Genomic DNA, 15197 nt, shown 5'->3' on the forward strand with positions numbered 1-15197 from the left:
TTTTAAACTTTCAAAAGTGGAAAAAAAAATGTGTGTTAGTGACTCAAAATAACTGGAGGAGTCTGTGGCAACTGATAAAGAGGGTTCAATCTGTCTGTGCTGCTTAAAGTAGGAGCAGCTCTTGAAGTTTCTTATTTGAAGTTTACAGACCTGTGTTTGAATTTAAGTCTTGGAAAGAAGATTGCCTACCTACTTTTATTTTATCCCATTGCTATTTAGAGTAAGATACAAAATAACAGGGACCATAACAGAGGTTTTCTGCTTTCACAGGTAAGTACACTAATTACTAGGGTAAAGAGCGGTTGTTATTATATTTTGGTTTTAGCCCAATTGGCAATGAAAATCTTTTGCACTGTGTAACATCTTCATCATATGGAATGGAAAGCTTGTGCAACCTGTAGTTTGTGACACAAGGTTTTGAATGACTCAGGCTGACTAGTAATAGAAACTATCATTAAGGTTTCAGGACACCAATCTAACTATGCTCCATCAAATATATCAGTAGCAAAAAGTATTATTTCCATGGAATTCTTTTCATCAGTTGAATTTGTCACAGTACTGCAACAGAAATGGAGTCAGCATACCATAATATCCTTTATCTTGTTTTTATGTTATTATTAATTTTTACACTTTACATGTAAATGCTAAATTATTACATCACGGCATATTATTGCACATGTTTATCTTTCAAAATATGTAATTGTTCCAAAGTTTTAGTCCCCCTGGCATTTTTTTATAGTGATTTAATGCTGTCTACCACCTTCATAAAGGAGCATACACATTACTTTTGCAATAAAAATAGAAGGTCTTGATCAAAAATTAAGTAAGTTTCCAAAAGACTCAGCATAAGTCAAAGGATATAAGTGTTTCCCAAATCTTAATACAATGACATTGGGAAAATTTCTTCATAGTTTAATACAGCTGTATAAAACCTTACCCTATTAAGTGTGCAAATTATGACGAGTATTTCATTAACACTTGAAGGCACTACGAATATATCAAACATAGGTCTTTCACTTTCTAGACAAATGTTTCTGTCAGGCTGTACAAAAAGTAATAGGCATACCTGATTTACACAAATCATCAGTGCAACTGTGTTTGTAAAAGCTCAGTCCCTTTAAAAATTATCTCTGCAGGTGTCTCCAGGCAGATATATTTTCTTCCCAGAAGTGACAATTTAAACATGTATTTCCAAGAACCAGGATTTCATCCACCCCCCGCTGTAGAAAATGCTGAAGATAGCCTAAGGCAGTTTGTTGCTGTTTATATGCAGGCTATTTTTGGCTCCCATTCCAAGGTGGCTAACTCTTATGCATTTAGCGGAGAGCCTGGAGCCTGACACAGTGCCTGGATTCCACTCTGTGGGGTGACTGCTTAAAAATTAGGCACACAGCGGTTAACCCTTGGATGACCAGCTCCTTCTTTGTGTACAGTTTTTATCCTGGAATTTTTAGAATGACTATTCTATTCTTATTTGACACACTGAAATTACTGTAAAATAACCTGAAATAAAATCCTTTTTATTAATTTCATTATGACACAGTAAGGATCTCAAGTCATAAGAATGATACATTGTATACATTGTGAAGTAAGTAGGTATTCCTAATTCAAAAGTGAATCTGTTGAAGCTCTGATTAAGGGACGGTAATTGCCTATATGAAGATGTAAAGAAAGATACTATATTAACCACTGAAATAAACACATAAAATAACACATAAAGATGGTCTGGGTCCTCTAGGAAGCTATGAGTCTCTTGTGCACTTCTGTCACAACAGTGGGTCCACTGCACTTCCATTGCTGCCAAGGAATAAACTTTAGTAAAAAAATGCAAGGCAATATCTACAAGACCTTGAGCTAAGAACAACTCCCAGCCTACAAAATGAATTCAAATCAGAGCAGACATAATGCATGCTGGCAGAAGGGACAGAGGTCTAGAACATTTATTTGGAGTTACAATTTCTCCTATCTACTCTAGAGAATTTGACTCCCAATAGGCTCCGATCTGGCAGAAACAATCCTACCCACACATGACTTTTATTTCTGGAAATTTTGTGACAAAGTCTGTAGATAAAACCAGCAGTCTTCATCTTTACTTCTTCCTTTCACTGAGTATCAAATGAAATGATGTGCCTGAAAAGGCACAAGTGTGCTCTTGGACAGAAAATTTTTCTTCTCTGAGACAAAAACTCTCATAGGAGTTCTTAATGAGGTGAAAGAACTTCCTTAGACAAGGAAGTAAGGGAAGACAAAGACAGCAAGGGAGAGTTGACTGTGTTACTCATCACACTGTACAAGGCTATCGAACTCAGAAATACATTTTGGTTGTTTCGGTGTTAATACATGTGTCAGAGTTGTGGGGTCTTTTTAAAGCATACATGTTTTCCAGGGATCTTGTGTGTAATTTCTGAGGGAGATACTTCTTTTCTGAGTATAGAATTACTTAATTTGAGATGTGAAAATTCAGTAGGTAAATTTATTTATACAGTGTGTTATATGATTACAGATTAATAATTATGTATTATTACAAAAAAGATGTAACATTTCTGCTGATAACTCTAAAAAATGTTAAGGGTCTTTTCCAACCTTAACGATTCTATTATTTAATGATTCTATGTTTTTTTTCTTTTTCTGGAAGATTTTAAGGTACACAAATAAGCTATTAGTTTTAAACTACTTTTAGTAGAAAAAAAGCAATTATTTTATTTATGGTCCTATATTTATTGTTAAAAAATAAAAAAAAATCTGATAAGACAAAATGCTGTAGAAAGACATTATTTTTCAAAAATTAACTTTCACGCACTGTATTTTCTATGCCCTGTGGTGGTAGACCCTTTAATAATGAGCAAAAATCACATCCTAAAATTCCAGAATAATATTTTAAACCAGCCTGAAATACTATGTTAAATACAACAAAAATTGCTCATTTAAATTATTAAGTTCTCTGAATTTCTGAGTAGTAAGTCCACAGAACTTTGTGCTACTTCTAGGCCTACCGTTGCTTCTGCTGGAATTCCAGATAGCGGCAGCCTGCTGAAACATGAGTTCAGTTACCAAATATAGATGAGTGGGGTAAGAATTACATAGTCACAGAGGACAGATGTAACACACAGGCCACAGTCTTCCCGATGCTTACTGAGGACCAAGCAATCTTTAGTGAATAGCTGGAGCAACTTTAAGCCTACCTAGATAAAGAAGGAAAAAAACAACTCTACCCGCAGTTAATTGTACTTGAGACTGCATATTGGCCTGTTCATTGTAAGGTCTGTTTTATATTTTCTGCTAAATGTAATTACTGTACTTTGGGGAGTCATTTTGCAGGATTTCAAAATTCAGAGGAAAAATGTGCCTTTTTTGTTTTAAAAAAATCTTACTAGATACATTTCTTCATTTGTATTATTCCTTTGAACAGACGGGCTTTAGGTAATATTTTTTTTTAAATACTAATTTTTCTTTGGACGGGTTCCATAAATTCAGGATGCTTATACTTATCTTGAAATAAGTCCTTTGATTTTCTATGGTTTTCCATAAGTCATTCTTTATCTCTTGAACACCTCAATTTGATTAGTTATTCAAATGTTTTCTGAGATTATTGTAATTCAGTACATATTTAATTTACTATTTACCATTTTATTCCTTAGAGCATCTATATTATTTTCTGAATAAATATTTAAACAGCATGATATTAAAATGTGTGTTTGCTTGTGAGCAATTTTTTAATTACTCCATAAATAGTTTATACACAGTAATACTGGAAGTACAGCTAAAGACTGATCTGCATGCAACACTGTATTTTATGTTTGTGTCTTTAAATGATATAGTATATGGCTTTGCAGGTTACCTAATGAGTAATGATGATGAAAACTGTTATAAATACATTGTAGTCTAACTTGGAGAAGCTAGGAATAGCATTTGAAGTCTCTAATTATGATCTTATATGCTATTGATAGAGTTACAAACACTTCACCTCCAGTTTGCTGTGGTTACAAGTTGCTCTAAAAGAATAGTGGTTTTATGTATTACAGTGTGGCTAAAGAAAAGGCTTTATACTGGAAACTTCCATTCAGCTGTCTAAAGCTAGACATATAAATCCATTTTTAGGCACCAGACCTTTCTCACCAAGAAGCCTTGTGAACATTAGAAATTGCCAATAACTGGTACATGTTTAAATTTATCAAATTTATCTAAACACCCAGCTACAGATTGATTTACCTGAGTTTAGACATTCAGCTTTGAAAATTATTACATATGTAGCCATTATATTTTTCTAAAGCATAACAAAACAGCATAAAACTGAATATTAGGAGGAGAGATGCCAATTCATAATACATTAATTTTAATCATTGTGTCGGGTGGCTAGCAATAGGTGAAATTGCCCTCCAACCCGTAACCCATTGAAATACCAGAACAGCTTGGTGTTGGAAGTCAGAGAAGTTTATCTGAGTACGTAATGTATCACTTTGAGATGTGAGCAAGCTAGGAACCAGTATGGATTGGATTTAAATAAAGACATCATTTGAAGCACAGATACTTATGAATCATCTAAATAGTAAAGTAGCATCTTTGTTTACTTGAATACAAAGTTTTAAAAATAACTAACATTAAGGAGGCAGAAACTCCCCAGGTTTAACCCTTAGTTCCCTGGCATTCGTCCAGTTTATGCCTTAACAGCTGAGCCTCTAGACCAACTGTTTGCTTGGGTTCTCAGATTTATCTTTTAAAGCTGCTATGCGGTAGTCTGTTATACTGCATATACTTTTTTAGATTTTGTTGACAAGAGATTGGCATGGTTGTTAAATTTTTTTGCCCTGTAAACACAGATAAAAGGCAAGAAAGATGTAATCCCAGCAAAGAATAAGCTTATCACTGTATTCTGTAAAAACATATATCAAATCCTAAAATGCTTTGGTTCCCTTATACTTCTCTTTTATGCATTGAGTTGTAATCTGTTGGCAAGACAAGCAGGCATATCAAAAGATACATACACCAGGCCAAGAATTCCAATAATCTATCAGTCAGTTAATGGCTACATGCCGGGTAAGCCCTGCTGAAGTGACTAAAGGTAATTGGAGCTTGCACAAGCTGATGTAAAATACATCCGAGTGCGTCTCGTGACTGTCAAGCCAGCTATCTATCAGTGGAGGAATACTTTGGACCGTTAAGAGAAAATATAGTATTTTTTAAAATTTTGTGCAGAATTAATCTTACAAAGATTATTATAAGAGGACAAGTTTCAAGGGTAATTTAAAACACTGATGTTCAATTTAATTAAATGCTTTGCAGAAGCAGCAATTACTTTTAAGATTAGATCATCTGCAATCTAGTGACCAGCAGGACAAAGAAATTTCAATAAGGAGAGTTTCAGGCAGATTCTCCCCTTGGGAAAAGAGTGGTTTCCCTGACGTCTTGTTTCTTGCTGGCTTTACAGAGGCAGAGAATGTTCATCCTCCTCCTAAATCACGTGGGAAGACTGGAGATATATAGATGCTTCTGTACTTTGTGAAACTAGTACAGAATACATATTATACACTTACGTGGTGCAGGAGGATACATAGGTTGTGAAATCTATTTATTTAGTGTTTTACATGGTAGTTTGATATTCCACTTATCAATGCTGAGAAAAGTGTTACTAAATTGTACTGAAAGGTAACAAGTTAAAAATGTTAACACAAGTAATAAAAGTATACTGAACACATTATCAACTTTAAATAGAAAGGATAACTTCAATTTTCTAATCCAAATGTCCTTGTGTAGATTCTGATAATGGTTTCATCTAAAACAGTGTTTTCCTCTTGGAATTTGACAGTTCAGTGTTTGGAAGGCAATGTTATGGGAAAGAGAAAATTAAATATATTCCCCAAATCATCATAAGCCTAAAACCAGAAAAAAAAATTAAGTGTAATAGCATTGATGTGAAAAAAAACAAATCAGATGTGAAATAACAAATCACTCAGATTAGCCCAGTGGAATTGAGCTTGTGCTATACAATGTACAGACTCAGGATGTATTCACAGTTCTGAAAGAAATCAAGTGAGAAAAATTATTCCTAAGTGCTCTCATTTTCACTCAGACAATTTACAGCTCTGGCCCGTTCTAACAGAAACCAAGGTTTACGGTAAGTATTTCATGCACCATTGGGTTATGCTCTTCTTCCAGTTTTGTGTCTAGCTTATGGGAACTAGGATATAACAGGGAGTTTTTTATTGACAAGTGGGTTGGTTTTTTTTTTGTTAAGGAATTGTGTTTATGTCTTCCAGGATGCAAGACAGAAGCTGTGGCCAGGCATTACCTCTTTCTTTAATGCTGAAGGAGGCTTACTGTGCAGATAGAGACACCAATAAAGGATATCCTGAAAATATGTCAGAAGCTTCATCCTACCATGACTTTTTCTATGATTCCCTATCAGACACACAGAATGGGGAATTTTCAAATGAACTTTCTGCCTTCCTTACCCAGGAGGAGATATGCAAGAGCCTTGACATAGCTCGGAAAGCCATTGCCAGTTCCATGAAGGAGGATCAGAATGCAGCACCAGATATGACTCATTATTTCAATGCCTCTCTTTCTAGTACTTCGGAAAATCCTTCTTTCAGGGATACCAAACTGCAGGAGCAAGAAGCTTTACAGAGGCCTCAAACAAGCAGTCTGACTTCATCTGCTGCAGGTCACATTCTCCCAGGGAATCAGAACGAGCAATCCACTGCACCTCAAAGAGCAAGTAGTTTTGTCACAGTTTCCAGGAGGCAAGCAAGCACCTCGCCTTTGCTAGCTGCTAGTCCCAGCTTCATTAGAAGCCTGAAACATTCGGAGAAGGATGGTCCAGGTGTGCCTAAGACAAGCCCAAAGTCTGAATCAGCATCCCAGGGAGAAGTTCCTTTCAGGAACAAGCTGTGTGACAAAGCTGCCACATTCATCGAGGAATTGTCGTCTATATTTAGACAGGCAGCAAAGACAAGAGGCCGAAGTCCTGATGGGGACTCTTCTTCTCCAGACAGTGGATACCTGTCTCCTAAAAAGAAACAACCAGTTATAAGTACCTCAGTGAACCAGGAGTTTGACAAGCCCCATCAAGAGACCGAGTCCGAGGTAAAATTACCTGGGGTTCATCTGAATGGAGAACAATTTTCTGAAAGTGAGAGAACCACTCAGAGTGAAACAGTCCTTTGCCACCCCTTCATCAACACAGAAGAGAATCAGTCTTCACCACCACAATTCACTCAGAAACTTCGGAGCCAGGAAGTTGCTGAAGGAAACAAAGTATTGCTGGAATGCAGAGTTGCTGGCAACCCAGTCCCTGATGTCAGGTAAGTGCATGCCTTTTAACTAAGTCACCGGATGTCATCATCTTCTGGTTGTGGAAGATACCTAAGGATAGGTACCACAGTGGATCTGCTTTGAGGTAGTCACATAAGAACAGTGGACGATGCAGTGGTTAGTAAACACATGGAATAACAAATTCTGACATAGAATCATAGAATCATAGAATGGTGAGGGTTGGAAGGGACCTTCAAAGGTCATCTAGTCCAACCCCCCTGCAAGGAGCAGGGACATCCCTGACTAGGTCAGGTTGCTCAGAGCCTCATCCAGCCTGGCCTTGAACGTTTCCAGAGATGGGGCTTCCACCACCTTTCTGGGCAACCTGTTCCAGGGTTCTATAAGTCGCATCGTAAAAAAATTTTTCCTAATTTCTAATCTAAATCTACCCCCCTCTATTTTAAAACCATTACCTCTCGTCCTATTTCAACAGGCCCTACTAAACAGCCTTTCCCCATCTTTCTTGTAGGCCCCCTTGAGGTACTGGAAGACCGCTATCAGGTCTCTCCAGAGCCTCCTCTTCTCCAGGCTGAACAGCCCCAACTCTCTCAGCCTGTCCTCACAGGAGAGGTGCTCCTTTTATCATCTTCGTGGCCCTCCTCTGGACCTTCTCTAACTGGTCCATGTCCTTCTTGTGTTGGGGGCTCCAGACCTGGACACAGCACTCCAGGTGGGGTCTCACCAGGGCAGAGTAGAGGGGGAGAATCACCTCCCTCGACCTGCTGGCCACACTTTTAGTTCTCTAGAGTGTTTCATTGTTTTCTGCTTGGGAAATGAAGTTCTACTTGATTCAAGAGCCATATGGCAAAATTAGAAAGAGAATTGGCTCTAACAACATTCTATGTGACTGTTAACTCATTAATCTAGGGGAAAGAATTCCCCATTTGCCCCTGAAAAGAGTGTATCAGGCACTTGATACAGGTTTTACTGTCAATTAATTAGAACGTCTCCAAGACCCATACCAATGGGATTTGGGGTCTATACTATGAGATAACCTAAAATTTTCTAAATCTAGCCAAATATCCTCTTGTGTAAGACATTTCCAGAAGACATTAAGATGGTCCCCATTTCAAAACTTCTTTTGTTACTTTGTAGTGAAATATATGTACATTTCCTTTTGTTCAATGACAAAGCAAAAAAGTAACTGCTGTGTAATTTTTTTTTGTTGAGTTCTTTATTAACATGTGTTTATAACAGTAATAAAAGCTACATGAGCAGTATCAGTGAGGGCTGAGTAACTCATAATACTTTCCACTGTCTTCCTTTCCTTCTAAAGCTAATAGAAATTAAGGGCAACCAGCAGTTTGCCACTTCACAAGTCTAAGCCCTAATGCTAATACGATTGCTTAAAACACACACAGAGGTAGATTATACCTGTAGTTTAATAGTTCCTCATCGACTATTTTGCTTTAAAGTCAATGGACCATATTTGATATCCTCAAAGTAAAACTTTGTCCAAAAAGTCCTGTTTGGACAGGATAGATTTTGTAGTTCCCCATTCAGAACTTCCTGTAAGGTTCTTTAGTTACCTCTGAAGACTACATAATTCTTTTCAAGTTCTCAACATTTCCTTAAAGGAACATAGCAATTACTTCCCTGTAACACTTGTTCAGCTTTAAATTTCTTCATATCTTTTGCTGGAAAGTCTTTCAACACTTTGAAATTGCTAATATTTTGTATTATTATCCCTGATTGCTTGCAGGTAGTCACATAGCCTTGCAGCTATGCAAGCCTAGGAATTCCTATCCATCACTAAACAGTGTCTTCATACATACCACAATTGAACTTCTCATTTTAAAGCAGTCTTTAACATATTTTAAAAATTTGTACCTTTTGGTACAGATTTGTAGGGGACTAAACAGTCAGTTTGAAGATTTTAGATCTTTGTCAACAGGATTTTGAAAGTACAGGTTTGAAAAGTCACGTTATGGCTATAGGTGGTTGTATATGCTTTCAGTCCAAGGTGAAAAGTTACTTTGCAGAAAATATCTCCAGAGTCTTGTTTGTGACTGTTGAAGACAACAGCATTGCCTTTATCTTTATCCGAGTCTTCAATGAAAATGTATCCCAGACAAGCTGAATATTGAAACACTGAAATTTTTACAGGGTCAAAAGATCATTTATAGAGACATCAGGTGTGTTCTGTTGTTCTTATATACAAGGTGGAAAAAGTTGTACCTCAACGCATTGAGTACATTGGTTACGTACTCAAGCTTAGATTGTCTTACAAACTGAAGCCAACTGATCTTCTAAACAAAGATAAGCTGTGGATCTAAGTGTGCTAAACAAAGGAGTTATTGCCAATGGGTCAGGAAGCTTGTGTGCAAGCTATGGAGCTTTCTTGCTTAGGTCTTTTACATCATTGCTGTAGTCATTTCAGAGGCTGCTAATATCAATATGTTTATAAGAAATCTACTAAAATGCTTTATGTTCTTTAAATTTTAATGTAAACTCTGCTTTTCTGCATCTTAACTCTTGCAGAATCATTAAATGAAAAGGCAAATCTTAATCACTGAGCAGAATGAGTCACAAGAAACACTACTGACATAATAGTAGAATATTTTAAAATCAAATATACTTCTAAGTGTCAATCAATTTGTAACATTTGGTTTATTTCGCTTGTTGAAACACATACTTGTACCATGTGAATAGTCTGTAGATACAACCATTGCTGAATCGCAGCAAGTATGCCTCACGACAGCTTCTCAGTCTCTTGCAAAGCTCCTTGGCAGTCAATTTAATACGCTTTCACGGTTCACCCCTCCGGCTGCTTTTATTTAAGAATTATTAATAATTCTCCATCTAGCAACAGCACATATTGTGGATCTGCAAGAGAGGAAAAATATGGCAGCTATGTGTCAAAGCCTACTCCTTTCGCAGGTCAGTAGTTCGCATCGCAGCCTTTCTGTAATGAGGCGGAGGCGGCTGAAGAGGTCACTCGCACACAGCCCGGGCTGGGATCTCGCAGGGCGGGTTTCCTCCCAGCGCCGAGCTGCACAAGGGGAAAGCATTGAGCCCTTTAGGTATTGGGCGCTGTTGTTAAGCCCACAGAGCAAAAACCGAGCGTCATTCAGTGCTCAAGAGGCTGTGCCAGCCGTGTAAAGACACGGCACGTACTTGCATGCTGTTTGCATGAGACTCCAAAGTCCTGTCTGGGAGACTTGGGGAAAGGAGGGGGCTATCTTCCTTTAGAAGATAAGGAAAGCATGCAGAAAAATCCGTGGTGGATTCTAGACCATAATAACATTACTAGAATCTTCTAGACAGCTACATAATATCACCTATGCACATCACTCCTTTTTCTGGAGCTGAAAGGGCGGACAGTATATCCTGAACAACAAGTAAATAGCTAATAAGCTGCAGTGGAAAAAGACAAGCCTATTTAAAACCACGGATGTATTGCAGCACAAGTGAAAAATGCTTGCTGTTTGTGCTACTTTCAGGAATATTGGTGTAAATTTGAGTTTTATAGGTTTTTGTTTTGTTTTGTTTTTTAAAAAAAAAGGAGCAAAACACTAGCAATACAATACTAGTTGACCATTCTCTTGCACTTTGGTAATCTAGTTTTCTTAAACGCTATACTTGGACAACTGTTTTATTAGACTGAATTTCTGATTTGTAATACCTTTGGAAAAAAATCTTTGGAGCATAACTATATGAATTGGAAAGACTTAAATACCTACTGTTTTCTGAAGAAATTGGCCAGAGGAAAAAAAAAGGTGTAAAAATATATTAAATGTTTTGTGAAACCTGCTGAAAAGATAGAAAACAGAAATGGATATTAATGTTATTGCCAAAAGAAGGGCTATAGAACAAGCTGAACAGTTACCTGGTCTGGAAGGCACAAGAGCCAGCCACCCAGCACACACAAAACTTGCTGAACAGGAGATGCAGATAGGGGCATGAGCCAGGATTACCACGGCCTGTACATTTGCACATAGCAATAAAATCTGCAGAAATGAGGCTTCAGTTGTTCTGATTTTTCCCAGAAAAGCCAGTTTCAGTAACACAGCCACTGCAAATAATATTTTTGGAACTCTGTGTGGTAAGTGTGATAAAAAGTAGAGAGCAATTGGTATTTTCATGTTTTTTGTCTCAGCTGGAAAGAAAATAACCAGAAGCCATAGTTCCTAAAGTCATGATAAAATAACAATAGCTTAATGGTGACAAGAAAAGCACTAACTACATTGTTATTTTTCCCAGCACCTAAGAAGTTGTCCAGCCCAGTAATAAGCATAGCTGATATTTAGGCAGAATCAAGCCCTGGTGGCCGTGAATTCATCTAAGTGACCTAGAGCTGAGTAAAAGGCCTTCAAAGAAACTACTTATGTATTTCTGACTGTTCAGTGTGTTATTGTTTTTCTATGCATTACATTTTATTTTGGATCCTAATAATCTTTATAACTAGCTTCCTTCCCTTTTCATAGCTTTTCTGGAACTAAACTTTCCAAAGTCCGCAACCTATCCAAATTGGAGATAGAATCCTGCTTTAACCTGCTACCTTTCTTATAAGGCTAAGGATAACAAGGTTGCAGAACCTTATTATAAACAAAGGAACTATCAAATGTAGTATAAGGACAAGGTTTTTATTTGAAGTTTGTGTGACTAAGAAGGCCTCAATAAATTTTAAGTTCCTTGGCTGTTCATAGCTATATCATATAAAATGAAAGAACTGTAAGTATATGGTTTGGGTGACAAAACTTGACCCAAGTAAGTTTGTTCTACAGGAGTAAAATAAGTAAACTTTGACAGAGGGACTTAAAACTAGAACCTTAGGGTTGAATCCCAAAAGAAAACTTTCAAGAACCACTCCATTTCCTCAAAATTCAATGCTTAACTTGCTAGTTCTACTAGCAGAAAATTAGATATCTAAAAACAAAGATTTTGTAACTAATCAGAACAATTTTAATGTTACTGAGCAACCTGGATTTCAACCTAAGACCTAGCAAAGTATTGGGTAGTTTGAGAAGTTCTAGGATGTGTGTGCTCTAAAAAAGGTCTAAAGCATATAAAATACAAGTTAAAACAGAAGTTTTCTGTATTTCTCTCAAAACCATTGTACCAGTCAGTAGGTCTCCTTCAAAGTGCATCAGTAGTGCAGTGCTTAAAATACCCAAGTTAGTATTGAGCTAGCAAAAGCAAATCACTGCTGGGACTGTCTTAGAGGTCTTCAGCATTTGCCTCACTACCTGAATATTTAATTACTTCTGAGGTCTGCCCTGAGCTGTAAGCTACAATAAAATATTTTCAGATACTCAGTTAGATTTTGTAGCACAACAGGTATTGAAATGTTTTGTGCAAAGTGTATTCTCTTCATGCTTCAACAGCAAATTGACGAAAAAGAAAAAACAAAACCCACAACCAAACACCACCACCACTTTTCACATACTACATGGCAAGAACAAGGCTTCTTTACTTTAAGGAATCTATTTGCTCTCATAACACTTTTCTTCTTATAAGTGTTATCTAAATTTCACTGTAACAAGTACCCAAAATCCCCCCCCCCTCCCCCGCCCAAAACATTGCTTGCATGTAATCCAGAACTCTTCTTAGGAAATACAAAAACAAATGTAAACTATTATACTTAAATTTATAATTAAACCCAGACTACCTTGATTTCTACAATTTCACAAAACTTACCCAGTTTTATAGCCTTTAAAAGCTTGAAGTCTAAAAACATGCAATAAACTATGTCTGCACCAAAGTCTTCCTATAATAAAGGGCCTGATCCCCCAGTACTCTAATCAGGCACAGCTGCAAAGAACATTGGAGGTCAGGTTAAGTAATGCTTAACACAGATCTACGCAGCTGGGTGGAAATCCAGGTGTACAGGACAACAGTGACTGAACTACCTAGTGGATTTTAGTCTCTGGGGAATGTAAAGGATGTCACAGATGCAGTTTCTACTTCTTTACTAGGCTTGATTTCAGGTAGGAAAACTCATTTAGAGGTAGCATTTAGTTTTATTTCTTAAACATCTCTCATTGTGTAAATCTTGTAGTTGTGATGAAACATGCCTTGGTGGGAGATACAGGTGTTCTACTAGTTCTATAATAGCAAGGCTTTAATACTACTTATTTTTTATAAAGTATGAGTAGCTATTTATGTATGTGTGTTAATAGACCATATTTAACAACATATGTGACAGTCCTAGGTATCATTAGTTCAAAAAACCCTTGTTTCTTCTCACTTTTTTGTGTAAGGTCTTTAATTGTCATCTTCAGAACTGTTACTTTTCCATTTGTAAAATCTTACCTATTTAGCTTAGAGTTTAAAACCAGGTGGTTCAGGTCCTGCTTTTCAAATATTTTTATATACACTTTTAAGTATTTTTATATACACTTACGTTTGTGTGATGGTTTAGCCCGAATTACCACACAGTTTCTCGCTCACCCTCCCCCTCCTCAGTGGGATGGGGGAGAGAATTGGGAAGGAAGGAGAACCTGTGGGTTGAGATGAAGACAATTTACTAAAATAAAAGGGAAAACTACAATAATAACAGAATATAAGGATACTAAAATATACAAAGTGAACAATATATGTTTTCTCACCACCCGATATCCCAATGACCGATACAGCCTGTCCCAAGCAGCGATCATGGAAACAAAACTGAGCAGCAAACAAAGGAGCAAAAGGGAGCCAGCAAGGTAGAGGTAACGATGCCAGGAAGGCAGATACCCGCCCTGGCCAGCCCCCACTTATGTACTGAGCATAACGTTTATGGCATGGAATACTCTCTTTGGCCAGTTTGAGTCAATTATTCTGTCTGTCTTTCTCCCAGCTTCCTGCATCTGCAAATTAGCAAGCCTTGGAAAGCAGGATGGTGTCCTTGGTCTCATTCACAACAACTGGTATCATCAGGGTGTTTATCAACATTCCTCACACACGAAATCCAAAACACACCAGCTACTGAGAGGAAAATTAACTCCATCCCTGCCAAAACCAGGACAGTATGTCAAGATGGAAACTTTAGTGAAGTTATTTTATAATGAACAAATAAAGTATTTGTTAATTCCAGTCTATTTGCTAGCCCAAGATCAAGTAAAGGTCCAAGAACTAAACTTGCATCTGAACAATAAGATGCTTAATGTGTCCTATCAACAGACTTGACTAGACTATAAGCATTATGGTAACTACAGTGACTGCAGAAATACTTTATAAAAGATTAAAAGGGTCAGTATGGGCTCTGTGTGGCAGGAGAGGGCTCTTGTGACTTGAAAATCATTATCAGTCACATCTATTATTCTTATTCTGTGAAAAGCAAATACTTTATTGAGGCTTAATGTGATTCTCACACTATTTCCTATACGTGTACTTTAAAATGAAGCTCAGTAGTCTTTGAGAGAGGATAGAAATAGACAACAATTCTGTTGCAGAAACTGAAGTACTACTTGGTTTCAGAGATAGTATTGACTATACAAATGGTTTATTTTTATTATTGAGAATTGTCATTTAATCTTGTAAAAATTAATTCCTAATACTCCAATTATAGCAAAGTGCCTCTCCGCTTTTTCTTCCTTTTTTTTTTAACATATCCATCTCCTTGTGTTTCACTAGATGCTCTATCAACCTTACAGCTTTATCAGAGGCCTGCTTGCTTTAGTGCGTCTCTAATACCTTTTTTCAGGTATTGATAGTTTTAGGATGAAGTTACATTTTTCATTTTAACTCAAATAAATTAATATACAAAGTATTTTAACAGCTTTTAAGCACAACAGTTCTATCATGTTTCACTTTTTCTTTTGGTTTGTTGGTCTACTGGATTTTCTGTTTATTGTGTGTATTTGTGATGGTTTTACTTTAGTTTATTATCAAATGCAATATTTTTCTGTGAGAATGGATCTAAAACACTTCCCTAACTTATGCAATAGTTTCTATTCCATTAA

The 15197-nt window shown here is 36.9% G+C and overlaps 1 protein-coding gene across 1 annotated transcript in view; it reads left to right on the forward strand.

Moving 5' to 3' along the window:
- Positions 1–6150: 6150 nt before the first annotated feature.
- PALLD (palladin, cytoskeletal associated protein) overlaps positions 6151–15197 on the forward strand; it is a 194601-nt gene continuing 185554 nt past the window's right edge. The window contains exon 1 of the mRNA XM_086746711.1: positions 6151–7301. Coding sequence (XP_086602837.1) covers positions 6244–7301 — 1058 coding nt within the window. The 5' untranslated portion in view covers positions 6151–6243. The remainder of the gene's footprint in view (positions 7302–15197) is intronic.

The sequence above is a fragment of the Chlamydotis macqueenii genome, chromosome 4, assembly GCF_036417535.1.
Source record: "Chlamydotis macqueenii isolate bChlMac1 chromosome 4, bChlMac1.mat, whole genome shotgun sequence".
NCBI lineage: Eukaryota > Metazoa > Chordata > Aves > Otidiformes > Otididae > Chlamydotis > Chlamydotis macqueenii.